The sequence below is a fragment of the Glandiceps talaboti genome, chromosome 1 (assembly GCF_964340395.1).
Source record: "Glandiceps talaboti chromosome 1, keGlaTala1.1, whole genome shotgun sequence".
NCBI classification, from domain to species: Eukaryota; Metazoa; Hemichordata; class Enteropneusta; family Spengelidae; genus Glandiceps; species Glandiceps talaboti.
This window is the reverse complement of record NC_135549.1, coordinates 20,550,112-20,566,938: the sequence shown is the minus strand read 5'-3', so window position 1 is coordinate 20,566,938 and position 16,827 is coordinate 20,550,112. Positions and strand designations below refer to the sequence as shown.

Genomic DNA, 16,827 nt, shown 5'->3' with positions numbered 1-16,827 from the left:
CTAAATGTGGATTAAGATCAGAATGGATTCTATGTGTACATTGTACTGCTTAGAGTGTGTGTATTGTGAATCCTGAACTTAAACAATTGTCCTAAACAAAGGACTGATCCTATTCAATCTTATGGCTCTACTGATATAATACATACAGTATTTTTCTAAATACATGTACATACATGTAGGCAAGTTTTGAGCTAATCCGAAAAAAAATAGGTTATATGTATATAGGTTATTGGAAAAACAAACATTTCAAAGGCATATTGTATTTTAAAGTATCCATGTTGGATTGTAAATTACATGTATGCATGTAAACAATGATATAATTCAATAACTGAATTTAGTTGCACATAAATATAGACATCTGCAGGCAGCAGTACAGGATCACACAATATTATGACATCCTTAGCATTTATCCAAACAATGACCTTGACCTTACTACTGATCAACAAGTACTGAGCTCACATCAAAAGCTTGACTGTTACAATTGCAACACTAGTTGAAGCCAAATATACAATGTATATTCCAAGAAAACACAGCAATATCATGATTCATAATTTGTTCCAGAGAACAGCCATGTTGTAAGGGATGATCGCACAATGATGCACAAGGTCAATAAACGAATGTCGTACGTTTAGGACAAACCTTCTCCCCCCCCCCTCAAATGAATATTCACAAGTGTGACACCGACACGTTTATACGTGTATATATAATGTTAAAATTATGATGACAATTGTAATGGTCACACCACTCATACGATCGATGCAAATTATGTAACAATATGAAGTTAAACACATAACACTATTCAAACCCATCATCAAATTAACATTAAAATTTTAATCAACTTATTAACATCTCAATAGTAAATTAAAAACCTGTCATCAGTGAAGGTGCATGTGAAAGTTTTCCATATTTGTGTTCATTAGAAGTGTGGAAATGAAGTTCAGCAATCGCACTCATGCCAGACCCCTTCTCTCTCCCCCCCCCCCCCCCACAAACAATGTTCATTTTTTTAAATTCAACTTGTGTGACATTGTGCATTCGTCCCTAAAAACTAGTCAGAATTCAATGCTTCTATGCTGTGAATTCATATACATATAGCAAAGATTTCCTGAAATTTTTTTCAATATTATTATTATTATATATTTTCTGTATACGTTTCACATGCATGTGTACATTTGTACATGGTGTGCATTACTTCTGGTGTGAGTCAACCTAAATATTAATAATTAACAAAATGAGAATTTAACTGTATAACGTCAGTATATATAAATATGATTCCAATGAGCAATAAGTTACTAATTACACAAATTGGCATCTGTACATATATTTAAGAACCAAATTTGTAAATATGGAAGAATATTTTGCTATATAAGTTATACTTTCACTACTGTTGTCTCCCTGCAGCCCTTGTTCATTTGTAGAGCTCTACAGTATGTCTGTGGGTCTGGTAAATTTGCAAAACAAAGGTTAAAATTTATCAAACATGACAGAGTTTATCTCAGTTACAGTTAGATTACTGAAGTGTAATAAAGTTGCTGTACATGTATTTATATATTGTATTCAGAAATAAATAGGAGGTAATTGGTGTATGTACATTTGTATGTGTAACACCATCTGGTCAGAAAATTCATTATCATGAGTTGATCTTTCACATCAAATTGAATACTTCTTACATTGAAAATGTCTCTGCAGTTGAGCATAAGTGTACTTCCTACATAGATTTCAATAAGTGATAATTTTCTAACAGATTCTATGCACAGGTCAGAAAATAGGCTGTGAAGTCAACAAGTGATAATTTTCTGATAGCGTTCACAAAATGGGAGTGTAAAGACTCACAACATGTGTATATCATATGAAAACTATAAAATATATCAACTTAAACTAACTAAATAACTAACTAACAAGCCATTGAGAATGACATAGTCCCCGCTATGATTGGGTTTTAAGGAATTAGCACTACTCTGATCACGCAACAACACTTGTGAACCTAAATCAAACAGACTTAGATATGTTGTGTCTGCTTGTCGGACATGGAACATGCCTACAACAAGAAAGGATTGTTCGGGTATGGGGGATCATATCAATATGAAAATGGATATGCAAATGTATGTCATAGAACACTGTCCTAATACCAACTCTGAATGAGATCTGTTCAAGCATGTCTGAGTTATGGCTTTGGACATGGAAAATTCACAAACAAAATGGCTGCCAGGCAGCCATATTGGATCGTATCATGACGAAAATGGATATGCACATGTATGTCATAGAACACTGTCCTAATACCAACTTCGAATGAGATCTGTTCAAGCATGTCTGAGTTATGGCTTTGGACATGGAAAATTTGCAAACAAAATGGCTGCCAGGCAGCCATATTGGATCGTATCACAATGAAAATGGATATGCACATGTATGTCATAGAACACTGTCCTAATACCAACTTTGAATGAGATCTGTTCAAGCATGTCTGAGTTATGGCTTTGGACATGGAAAATTTGCAAACAAAATGGCTGCCAGGCAGCCATATTGGATTGTATCACAATGAAAATGGATATGCACATGTATGTCATAGAACACTGTCCTAATACCAACTTTAAATGAGATCTGTTCAAGCATGTCTAAGTTATGGCTTTGGACATGAAAATTCACAAACAAAATGGCTGCCAGGCGGCCATATTGGATCGTATCATGACAACAATGAATATGCACATATATGCCATAGAACACTGTCCTAATACCAACTCTGAATGAGATCTGTGTGAGCATGTCTGAGTTATGGCTTTAGACAGGGAAAATTCGCAAACAAAATGGCTGCTAGGCGGCCATATTGGATCGTATCATAAAACAAATTGACGTGCATATGTATGCCATAGCATGTTGCCCCTGTACCAAGTTTGAAAAAAATCGGTACAGGCATCTCCAAGAAACGGCTGCGGACGGACGGACGGACGGACGGACGGACGGACAGACGGAACCCAATCCATAAGTCCCCGTTCCGGACTTCGTCCGCGGGGACTAACTAACCGTACACAGCAGTATTTCCTGTATTCTGGATAAAACTGACTCAGTTACTAAGTCTATCTTTGTAACTTTGCCTCTCTCTCTCTATAACTGACTTCCCTTCTTATTTGACATGTTTTCAAATTAACCTTCACGTCATCATTTCTCTACATCTCAATGTCATTTCCTTCAAGTTTATACATGTATACTTTTGATTTCATCGTAATAGGTCCTATAGGAACTAGAATATGCTAAAACGTGTGTACATAATGATATTTAGTCATCAAGAATGTTGCAGGATACCTTGAATAGGGTCAAAGGTCATAAATAAATATTTTGGTTGCTATGAATATATTGCTATGAATATGCATGTTACATGTTTTGATAAGAATCACAATTTTCTCAAATACTAATAATTGGTTGGTTATTAATTAAAGTAAGATTTATAGTTAAGATTTATAAAGTAAGATTTATAGGTGGTACATTGTACACTTTGGCAGTGTTAGTATTAGTAATAATGACAATTATTAATATTCTTACATGTATATGTACATGTATTCAACAAATACATAAAACACCAAAAACAATATTTAAGAAATTCTGTAGTATTTATGGATTGACAAGAACTGGAAGTGAAAATTTGTTGTTTAGTGACTAGTCTTCTGATCACCCCCCCCCCCCCCCCCCATCCCCACCCAATCATCTAAATACTAGTATTGATAAATACTTAATATTCATTTGAACATACAATGTACACTATGAGCATTGAAATGGAACAGTTAAAATTCACTATACACATGTACAAAAATGTACATGTACATATAGTTCTTAGTCTTTATAAATATCAACATTTATGGCTACTTAACTTATTGCTCCTTTCTTCATGACAGCTGTGTGTTCTTAAGTCTCAGGTAAAAGAAACGTCTGTTTAGAGTTACCACTTAGCTGCAGATTTATAACACTACATTTGTACATGTATATAAAACCATACAGCCTCCACTGTTGGTGGAGGGTCTATCATAAAACACACAATAATACATACATGTACACATATGTTTGTACAATATGTACTGTTTGTATTCATGGTAGAGTTCTTTTGAAATACATCCCCTACTTACTAAACTCTACTTGCATGACAGGTTATATATAAATTCTACAATGACTCGCAGGTTATAAGCCCTAGTGGTCGTTATCTGAGCAGTCTTAATTGTGAAAATATTCTGAAGATAACGCAATATACAAGTATAATGTACCATATATCCAATATTCTAAATAATATGTGTACTGTACATGAACCTGTATTACTATTAGGGGGTTAGCTCAATTGACTTTTGAAGTTGAATGCATATCAGAGTTGTTCAGGATATGTACAAATGTAAGATAGACTTGAATAGAGTTTAATACTAACCTAGATTCTATACTTAATGTTATTGATTGGGCTATAAACTACACGTTGTGGAGTATAATAACCCAAATCGACAACATAAGAATCTAGGTTAAGACAGTGTCGGGTCAAGAATTCAGTAACTGAGGAGATAATAATCACACAACTTGAAATATGCACTTGACAAATTAATATCAATTATATCTAAGAGTTATTATATAATTGACATAACTGAAATATTCTTCTCAACATCAAAAATTTTGTGCTTTCACTGATTCTCTTGTGCTAGTAAATGTTGTTAAAATGTGTGTCATTTGCAACTATATACATGTAACTAAGGAAGTAAAACTTGTATGTTTGAATTTTTAAGGACATGGGTTATACCTGCATGATTTTCTGTGTCAATTTTGAAGAATTACACAGTGTTCTCCCCACTATAGAGAAAGCACAGTGCAAACACCGTCTTTGCCACCTAGGCTGCCATGCTTGGCAGGTTTCTACCATACTTTAAAAGTGTTCTACCATCCTTGAATTTTAGTAACCTTTGAAAGTTTAAACAAACAACTGAAAAGGAGGCAAAATAAATACTCAATTCTCATCCATTTGGAAACTTTAATAGAAGTAATAGGTAATAGTCAAGAGACATTTGAAAAGGTATACAATAAGAGAGTGATGAAAAAGCTGTTAGCATTTTTACAAGAAAATGATCATCACCCTTTGCACTTGGTTTTTTTATGAATAAAAAAATGACCATCACCCTTTGCATTTGACTTTTAATGAACAGAAAATGAAATGACCATCACTCTATGCATTTGACTTTTTTTGAATGAATGAAAGAGTATTTTCAGTAAAAGAATGGTTTTACTAAAGATAACAACTTGAGTCAGGAATTTTTACCACAGGCAATAGGAAGTTTTATGACCAGTTATACAGAATTGAGTAGTAGGCTTTGATACATGCATTGGGCAGTGAATGGGTTACATAAGGCTAAGCAAACCAATGGCTATGGACCAGCTGCATTGCACCGAGTGCAAATTATTTGGAGTATTTTTGCATAGCTGGTCTTGTGTCAAACAATCTCTATGTACAAATGTACTTTTTGTGTCTATCAATGTCGGTTCATTGTTTTTTGCTAAGGTCTGGGAATAACCCCGGTAACAGGAGGGAAATCTGGTAAAATTAGCAAAGCTTCCCATACCATTTACAATGTACCATTATTTTGGTGGGAGCCCCAGGGAAATGCCTGGGTAACTCAGGTAGACTTTACCTGCTTACCACCCCTAACAAGAAACACTACAATTTTTGTACTGTTATCAGAATTGTAATTGTAACTGTTAGTAGTTTCTTGATTTCTCCTCCTGGGATCAATAAAGTAATATATACATGCATTATTATTATTATTATTATTATTATTATTATTATTATTATTATTATTATTATTATTATTATTATTATTATTATTATTATTAAAATTGTTATTATTATACAATATTATTTAATTATTACTATCATTATCATTATTATTATTATTATTATACACAAAACTATCAACACTATATGGAGATTTTTCAATTATTTTAAATCAATATAATACAATACTAAACACTAGATATGAAAAGTGTAATGTATTTGCTTGATAAAAAATAGTGTCAATGTCCTTTTAATAGTTTGAAAGTCTGTTTTAAACATTGACAAGTAGACAGTAATAGTTTGAAAGTCTGTTTTTAACATCACTAAGTAAACTGTAAAACAGTACTTTATCATCCCATACATATAAGTTATTAGTTTTAATGTACAATGGAGCTGTCAATGCACAATAAATCAAATTTTTAAATTTGCTACTCAAGTCAGTAATGTACTCGTGGTTGTCAATCTGACATCGATTCGGCCCTCGATATCAGTTTGCGATTAGACTAGTGTTGCGCCGGATCGGAGTTTAGATAAAACGTAGGGGGGGGGGGGGGGGAAGGCGCGAGCGACTGTCGACAGTCTAGATTACATGTACTTTTCATTCAAAGCTTACAATAGGCCATTCCAGAGTCACCTGCAAACAGGAAATTGAGAATACAAATGTACAGTGCCCTTGCTCAAATTGGTGGTATTGTCACCTCATACATGTAGTACCATTTCTTAAGAGCTTTGTCCCTTGGTATTCCGCAGAAGTGTAAATCTGGGATGTTTTTTGTATTGTTTAGACATTTAGGAAAGCAGCAGTGCTCTGTGATTAACTGACTAACCTATACCATGTATACCCCTAAGGTACACATTGACAGGAAGTAGAGCACCACCATGGCAAATTTTGGAAAGGCATATTGATATGATTATTATATAAAAGTCTGTTATAGTAATACAGCTCTGTTTCCCTTTATTTATATCTATTTCCTCTGTATCTTCAGTTTTTAATTTTGTCATTGTGGGAGTGCATTATCACTTCTTCCTGCATAGGAAGAAATAATCAGTCACTCCTGGAATGACAAAATCAAAAGCAAACAACATATTAAACAAGTTTTCATCGAAACCATGGCCAACCTGCTCCCACATTTCAACTTAGTAAAATCCATATTCTGAATTTTTATGACAAATATGGCTGCCAATCTGTCATTAACTCGAAGGTCAAGAAACAAAGTGATATGCATATATGTCACTGTGGACAACTGTGTCTGACATTTGTGTCAGGTTTGGTTGAAATAGGCCCATGGTACATACAATGTACTATGATCAGAGTTGTGCATGTGCACTAGGACAATTTTTGGCTATTTGAGCTTTAAGATAGTGGTGAAGGTCTCATTAGAAAGCTCATTATAGATAACATGGGCGTAGAGGTCTCTATTGGTCAAGTTTCAAGAGTCAGTGTGCGAAATGAAACAAAGTACTGTACATACCATGAATAGACTACAGTTTCTGACATGTGCGAACTTTGGTTAAAATTGGCCTATGCATCTCAGCAGAGTACATATCCTCTATGATTAATTTCTGGTTATTTGACCTTGAAGATAGAGGTCAAGATCAAATGTTAACATTCTCATTCGATAGTTCAATATGGATGACATGGCTACATGTATATGCAAATGAGGTCTCCGTCTATTAAAGTCTCCACCCTTTAGTGATTTGGTTTCTGTAACTATGTAATTATACCCTATACAGGCTATCGGGCTGTACAGGGTTATAAACCCAAAAAGTAAATGTTAATGATAAAATGGCCTTCATTGAACCACTATTGCCAAGGTCATGAATCAAAGTAATGTGCAAATAAAGCCATATTCATGCATCAGCGTTTAATCAGATTGAGCTTACAATATGTCCTCATACTTTGAAATTGTTTGGTTAAAGGATATAATAAATTAATTAGAATGGCCTTTCGTCAACTTATTTGGAGACATTTTAATATCTTACCAAAATGTTTTATTATATTTTCCCAGTTTTGGTCCAAACAATGTGTACATCTATTTATTTGTCTTTGTAACCATCACAAGGTTAATAAATATTAAAAGACTTCAAACAAAAATTATCAACCTATCAAGACACAGTGTCATTATGTTACATGTACATGTGAACAATCTTGGCAGAATACATTGTGGTTGTTCTTTTTTATTTCCTTGTTATAAATTCCATCCCAAATCAGGGCAAATAATTAACCACATAACAATAACATAGCACTGAACTATACATACATGTACAAGTATCTAGGAAGTGTATGATAAACAGTAATGAAACTGGGCATTGCCGCCAACCCCCCCCCCCCCCCCCCACCACACACACACACATCCAATAACTCCCCTTTCAACAGTACAAACACAAATTCAACTGCAGTGTTCTCCCCAGGTTTTGTTGATAGGATACATATGATTATATTCCCAAAAAATCAAAGTACATCATAATATCAAACAAGTAGTACATGTGGCCAAAGGAAAGTTGAAGGCCAATTTATTACTTCAAAATATTAGCACCAATAAGAAACTCATAAAGCAGTGTTATTGATTATTAATTTATTGTTAGGAAAGCTGAAATTATTTAAATCTTAAAGTCCACAAATAAATTAGACTTTCGAAACACGAAAAGTTTGTGTACAGCTACCGGCAGACATCGTGTTAGTCCGAAATATCGTGATACACGAGACTTACTATACTTCCCTATGGAGGACTTCAAAAACTCGCGATAGTTTGTGACGTCATGGCCGCCATATTGGAAAATCCATGCTTTCATCGTAGTTGTACGATGTATCACTATCAGTCTACAATGTCAAACTACAAACTAAACGTGTTTTCAGGGTAAAATTGAACATGAAACTGATAATCGGAGATAACATCGCACTTTATCGAAAGGTACATTAGTCTGTTCAACTCTTTTCATGACATTGAAGAATGCACATGCTCTTGGGTTGAGACATACTCGGTGTTATCACTGTTACTCTGTCACTCTAGACACTGAATGTCAACTTCATGCGTTTCTCGAACTTTTATACTTTATAGCAAAATGGTTTGATTTTTTTTCGTTTGATTTTATAGTTGTCAAAATCTGGCAGTTCCGACATGCTTCTACGGTCGAACCGACGTTACGGATGGGTCGGTTTTGCCTTTGATTTACCGAAAGCTGTTGTACCGAGTGTGAATCACACTACCATTAGCGGGTTTACGCATTTTATTCCTATCGAAAACAATATTGACGGCAAACTTCAATGAAATCTGTCTGGTAATGGTAGAGGGTTGAATAGTCGTTTGAATTAATTAGACACTCTTTAGTTTTACTTGCTGCTTATGTGTGAAGGATCAATACAAACGTTGTGAAACAACAAAGGCGTCAGCTGACCGATTGACAGATGAACAATATTTACCGAACCCTATACAATCTGATAGCGTATTGGCGGAAATTAAAGGATATCGGGCCCGATACGCTAAAACCCTCTGCGGAGAACACTGAACTGGACTTAATTCTAAGGTTCAATAGTTTGTTCTTTGTTTTACATGACAGTACCACAGTATTATGCATGTATACAACTTTACTACACTTTTATCCTTCTAATTTTCACTACAAAAACATAGTTCACAATAGAGATACAAAATGTACATATACAAAAGTTCAGAATGTCCTGGTGCAGGCACTTTTAAAGAAATGATATTTTGGTGAAAAAATACAATAAAATAAAATCCAAACTGAAATAAAAGTATTCCATCATAAAAATGCCAACTATTAGTCCTGGCTTGCAGATGATGTGGCTCTGATGAATGAACAAAGATGGGACCAGGGTGGACAACAATCACAGTCAACATTTTCAATCTTGACATTAGTACTATAGTCAGTGGCTGGGACTAGCCTACCAAACATGTGGTTTACTGTTGCCAGCAATTAATTTCATGGTGTTGACTATACAACACAGTTTAATCTATTCTCTGTTATTCTTCAAAACTACGGCCAAGAACTCTACATGAACTTTATACAAATTACAATACACCCGCAAAAGTTTCAATTTCACACTTTGTGCCATCTGTGAAATTAGGGAATTCAAGCCACAGCAAACTACATGTAGTTAATCTGACGCCTATCACCATGGTATACATGTAGCATAATTTGACTTTCACCAATTGTGTATCTCTGTTGGTGTTCAAAACAAAGTTTCAGTTCTTTGTGATGTCAATAAGGGTCACATGTGACCCTATGTTTTGTTCTATTTTTCACTTATATCTGACGGACCCAAATTTTCAGCTCCGACATCAAAATAAACAAATTTTTATTGTCGCGCGCCCTTAGTATTTTATGTAACAGCACCCCCTCTGACAAGAATAAGCAAGTGTCTGGACTGCCAACATCATCTACAGTCATGGTGGCAGCGACAACACATATTCACAAACACCTAGCATTTCTTTCATGACGGAAGTTATTCAAGTAGGGGCCTGAGAATATCGTTACCAGGAATCCAATAAAAAGAAGATAGAGAGGAGGAAAAGAAGAGGCACAGAAACATGAAGAAGATGATTCTTTATTTGTTTACTTTATATTTAAATCGATCAACCGACCGACCCATAGTTGGTATGAAAAAGTAACGAGAAACAAAAAAAGTGAAGTCACCCTAATTGAATATAAACCTCATAATTTTGTCAAGAATCTTCATTCTACCAAATATGGTCAAATCTTACACCTAATGTTAGAATGATTCACTCTCGAAACTGCCACTGTATTACTCACCGAACAATAGAGTAAAGGTTCACTGAACAAAATGCATGTACACTATAAAAGTGCAATATTTTGCATTTCAATGAAAGGGGTGACACAAGGACATACACTCAAATCTGGTCACAATTGATACTGATAAACAGTAAATACCAGCCAACATGGGCAACAATGACATATCTACGAATAAGCCAACAAACCTAATTTTTCGTTAGTTCTCAGGATTTTCTTCGAGTTCAGCAATAAACCCTGAAGTTAGTACTCAATGACTGTTTCAAAAATTCATTGTAAAGCTAGGTTAGGGCTTGGTTTTTGAATTGAACTACTTTCAAGGATATCCTGGCTTGTTTGCATCAAAGAACACTACATTGTACAAGGTTCAAATATCTCATGAGTTCAAAGGTCAACCTCCTAGCTGTGAGATGTACATACATGTATGTACATCGACAACACCAAAGCGGTGAGTATGTTGGTTGAATCACAACAAGTTGTTATACTCAAAACAGCAACAAGAAGGTCAGAAGGGTAGATCAGGTCTGATGGTACAATGTACGTTGTTATTGATTTCTCTTTGCTACAACATCCTTAGGCCTAACAAAAAAAATTATGTGGTTCCGATTATGCTCAAATTATGTGGTTCCGATTATGCTCAATTTTAGAATAGGTGGGGTAGGAAGATTTTTTATTTGATTTTTTCACGTGTGAATGTCTAGTTCAGGTAGTTATGTTTTCTGTTGTTTTCCTTAATTGGTTTCTTCTCATCAGATGTGCAGCCATTACAGATTGGAAGAACAGTTTTATATCATCTTTGAAAGTTGATGTCAAATTTCGCATCCACTATTTCTTGTAAGACTTCACAATTTTCGCAATTTTTTTTTTTTTTCTCAAATACATTAAAAAAAAGGTTTAGGGTCAGCGTGAAAAACTATATGTAGGTGGGGTGGGTAACCAGAACCAAACAATTCTTTTTTTTAGGCCTTACACAATGTTTATGTCATGCTTGTCATACCAGTTTACACACATTTTCTGTCACACCTATATAGTTTGTTATGTATTTGACATAATTTCATAATTAAATATGCTTCGTCAACCAAATAAACCTACAAAAAAATCATTACATGTCTCTATTTTTCATTTTTATTTTTCAAAGGTTATCTTAGAAGTTAGGTTTTTATATCAAAGCTGCATTAGCTGCAATTGGAACTCTTTTTTTGGGTCAGCACCCAAAATCCCCCCCCCCCCCCAAAAAAAAAAAAATAAATAAATAAATAAATAAATAAATAAAAAAAAAAAATAAAAAAAAAAAATAAAAAAAAAAAATGAAAAAAAAAATAATGATTTCAACTTATTACTATACTACTTATAGATAAAATAGACCTCAAATTGACATATACATTGTCTAATTATTAGTACTTTAATTTTCAGTGAATATATTGTTGGTTGTCAGACTGAAAAATAATACTTCAGTTACAGCTAGTGCAGCTTTAAAAGAGGCCAATCATTATGTTTTCCTGCTTCCTGTCAAGTCGAAAACTTTGATAAAAGATTGGCAACTACTTCACTTGATGAATTGGGTGTTATTGATTAAACCAGCTACATGTATATATTTTTCTACACGAACGTCAGTCGCTATAAATTTAAATTTACACATTGATTTATGACATTCAGTTAATATGAAAATTGGATAATGTATATATATAGGCACATTTTTTATTAAAATATAATAACAGGAAAGTTGATGTATGCAGACTCATGTATCCAGATTATTTGATTAGTAATAAAGTTTGAACTGTGTAACGCTCTATAAAAATTGTATACTTGTTCAAAAACTTCCGGACTCAATTAAGTGAGTCCATGATCACATGGTCATGTGATCATGAGTGTTACCAAGTTCAAACTTTGCTACTAACTTCACAATAGAATCATTGAAGTATCGGGGTGGTCATGGAGTTCTTTGGTTCAGTCATGGAAGTATAACCCATATATACTGTAAACCTGCATATTTTCATGACTAGAAAATTTTGCGATTTTATAGTCTTCATGTAGTTCACAAAGATTAATTTTCACTAATAACCATACTGGTACATTGCATTATGCAGAAATATATATTTTCGCTACTACTTATTTTCGCAGTTTTGTTTTGTAGTGAAATTAGCGAAAATAAATCTTACGCGAACATTTCCAGGTTTACAGTATATACTTCCATGGATCAGTATACTCTTTATAATTTACCATTCTTGTCGACATATGTTATTTGTTTATCTGTTCTTTGCTGCTATTGTTGATTCATGTTAGTCAAATTTCTTTCTCAAACTCATGCAAACCACTTATTTGATGGTCTGAGTCTCAAAAGAAAGGGACAACTTGTATCTCATTCTTGTTCATATGTTTACATACAAAGTAGTTTGCCAGTGTGAAAGGTATGTTTAAACCACAGACACCTGTGGCCTGTAGTATGTGTCACAAAGTATTAATAATATAGACAATGTCATGTAGAGCCGATAACTGTAATATGTGAAAGAAATACAACAGGTTTCTAGAAACATGAAATTGTGAGCTAACAACGATAAAGTTCCTAGGGATAATTTATAACATTCTGAAACACATTAGTGGTCACGAGCGGCTGTGATTTCATGGAGGTAGAACTTGAAGGACTGTGGATTGAAGGTGCACTTCCTAGTCTTGCCACCTACAAGGAAGAAATTCTTACTTGTCTATGGTCTTGCATACAGCTGTGTAAATTTAATAACAAGATCTATGGTACCATACTACAAACAACAGGATTGTAATTTAGGAGTTTATTCATAGACCCTCCACCAACTGTTGGTTTATTAAAACTGTTATAAACATAAACAATGAAACAATAGACTGTCTACAATGTATGTCAAACAATGGATTGTGTGTGGATGAGTCTCTGTCATTATGGATAGATGTGGTCTCAAACTGCTTTTAGTTGTCTGAGGCAGTGAGATGTGGTCTATCTCAGCATGGATGTATTAGGGGATCCCCTGATCTCAGACAACCACATGTTGGTTGTCTAGTTAGCATCTATATATGCATAGGGGTAAGTTAACGGTATCTCCCCTTATACCTGAATGGTTAGGGCATGGAAGTAGAAGTTCTACTTCCATGGTTAGGGCATTGGTTAAAACATAAGACTTCTCCTGTAGGGTCTATATCTCTCCAACATCTTTGATTACTGCTACATACAAATGTTGGTTTTCAATGGGATTACTGTAACTCTCTGCATGGATGTATTAGGAGACATCCATGCTCTCTGCTACCCTACTAATAGCATTGTCCTCATCATATGTATGCAAATGATGCACAGCATGGTGTGTCTGTGGTTTATCTAAACTTGTCTACTCTTTATGGGTTCAGACCACTGAGTCTGAACGTAGACCAAAAACACTTTTTCTTGCCTGGGAATTTTCATTGTCCATAAATTGATAAAAAAAACTGATAATGCCCAGTTTAGTGAAACACTCACTTTTTTTATTCTACCTTCATTTTAATATTGAAGTACAGCTTGTAAAGTTTGTTGGGAAAGAGATTGGGAACTGTGAGGGAATGTGCATTGATTTATCATGAATAAGAATTTGATATTTTTCTTGGAGATCTATCCAAAAGCAAGATACCGGGTATCCAGATACAAAGTAAGTGCCTGAACCCATCTGACTCGGGATGGTATATAAAGTAGATAAAATGTACAAGTTTCTAGGGCATTTTACTGAGATTTGCTCTGCATCCAAATTCTGGAAAGCTACCCGGTATGTCAAATCTTGCTGGTCTCTGAGGTATACCACATTGCTTATGTCTGTTATGCTTCACTGGACTATGTTGTTATCACTGTTCTGAAATCTTAAATTAAAGCAAACACAAATCTCATAGTAATTCTTTGTGAATACAATATTTTAATGTGGGTCTCGAACTTATGTATTATTTAGATAATTTATGCACATGTGTGGGTATGTGTGATTGTCACATGAATCTGTAACCACAGTCCATCTAAGGATAGCCCCAGCGACTTGGCTGTCTGGCTCAGACATGTGCTGCAGTGCAATTGACAGTATATTCTGGCATTTGATGTATTAGGGAGAGTCTCCATAAATAGGTGTACTAATAATACCTCAATGGTTCGGGTGAACAGTATTTTCAAGCTAGACAGCCTGGACCAACTCTACTGAGCTAACACATGTTTTTATGTTGGAACACTTTTCAATCAACTACTGCATGCTGACACCCAGTTAACACATATTTATTACCAGTGATGCATATGTCAATAAAAAACATATATTTCAACGGGTAACAGTGAACCATAGACCCTCAGAGGGTCTGTGAGTGAACCCTCACTCTGAACTCCTTTCTGATTCAGTAAGTTATAAAAATGGTCGCTAAAGCTACCTATATCACAGTATCTCGAATCATGATAAATGATGGATGTATCAATTATCATGCACATAAAGGGGCGCGCCCCATGGTAAGCAATCAGTTACCTACAGCTGGAACGGCGAACGTCGTGAAAACAATATTAATTATTGCCCATTTAAAACTAACGCACCATTGCAAAGACAAAGACCATTTCCTCGAAAGACAAAATGAGAACAGGAAATTTCAAATGAAACCGCTGCGATTGAACATGAACTGGACGAGTGCAAGTTCTTGTGACAATAATGGAGGGCGTTTTACCCCGTCAACCTTGACAACAAACACCCAGGGCCACGGTGCTCTGTTCTTTCCTTAACCGCTGGATCATACAACTCGATCTCCTCACAGTCCAAGCACAGATCATGGACTTTGGCAGTTATGTTACTCTTTCTCGACATAAATTATCGGTTTACTTCGAAACGTACATGAACAAACTTAAGTTTGGAGCGTCTGTCAACTCAAAATGTTTGCCGTCCGACTTACAAGTTACACTACACAGTCTACAGTTCATATCGTACGATTTGCGAATCACTCAAAATTAGGGCTGTGGCCGATTCGTCCAATTTCTTCTTGCGTTTGAAACTTACCTGTGAGGGTTGACATCTTGCTTCCGATCACCTAGTGATTTCCATACGATCTTCACCTCAGATTCGTCATAATTTGAAGATCAGCGATCGCCGTACAGAAATCAAAACCGCTCTAGGCTGCCACTGGTTGACTGGTGGAAGTACGGGACAAAGTTCACTTCCTGGTTCGGTCATGATGACGTCATCTTTGGTATGAAGTCTCGAAGCAGAGGACGGCACACGCACGAGTGGAGTGTGGTCTCGAAGCTTCCGAACATCCGAAAGTTGACTGGAGGTGGCGCATGCTACAAGTTGCTGGTCCAAACTGTAAGCGGGGAGAGGGTGTGGGTGTAGGTCGGTGTTGTTCAAGAAAACCACTGTTCAACGTTTTATTTCTTGAGACTTATTGACAGACAGAAACAAACAATCAAAAATCACGCACACAAATAAAACATTGGTAATTGAATATTTACAGCAGGCCAGCGTTGTCATTTAAAAGGAATTAATTGCTGACGATATATGAAATGTTACAAAACTTGTGTGTGTGTGTGTGTGGGGGGGGGGGGGCATTCAATAAATTTATCAGATGCTATTTTAACGTCATATTGTATCGACATTGGCTCTGACAATGACAAATCAATCCAACTATTATATGGGCTGTGGTCAGTGCCCTAAATAGAATAACTTTTTACATGCATGACATTTTAAAATTTATCTTATCATTGTTTTTCTTTTCTTTCTTTTTTTATTGGGGGGGGGGGGTGTTTATTATATAGTAGTTATTTTGACCACACTTGATGATTTTATCATTATAAAAATTAGTATTTTTACGTACTTTTTTTCATCATTACTCGGTGGTTTTATTATTATCTCACCCTATATCATTACACATTAAATTTATCGAAAAACAAAAAAGGAAAGAGATTTCATGCTAAATTTATTTGAACATCATTTTTTATTGACTTCAGACTCAGAGATAGGGAATAGTAAAGAGTTATCTTATTTCCAGTATACTAGAAACCTACGATATACATGACAAGTCCCGGCACACGTAAAAACGAAAAGGACGAACGTTCAACACAATGATGTGATTTCAATACAACTTAATTTACAAGTGCATTTAGAATTCCAGATGGTTGTCGTGTGTGTGTGTATATATATATATATATATATATATATATATATATATATATATATATATATATATATATATATATATATATATATATATATATATATATATATATATATATATATATATATAACTCGGTGAGTATCAATCTGCTAAGA

At 34.8% G+C, this 16,827-nt stretch overlaps 1 protein-coding gene across 1 annotated transcript in view; it reads right to left on the bottom strand.

The window, feature by feature from the left end:
* LOC144441816 (uncharacterized) overlaps positions 1 to 15,731 on the bottom strand; it is a 58,420-nt gene extending 42,689 nt beyond the window's left edge. The window contains exon 1 of the mRNA XM_078131124.1: positions 15,559 to 15,731. Coding sequence (XP_077987250.1) covers positions 15,559 to 15,574 — 16 coding nt within the window. The 5' untranslated portion in view covers positions 15,575 to 15,731. The remainder of the gene's footprint in view (positions 1 to 15,558) is intronic.
* Positions 15,732 to 16,827: the final 1,096 nt, after the last annotated feature.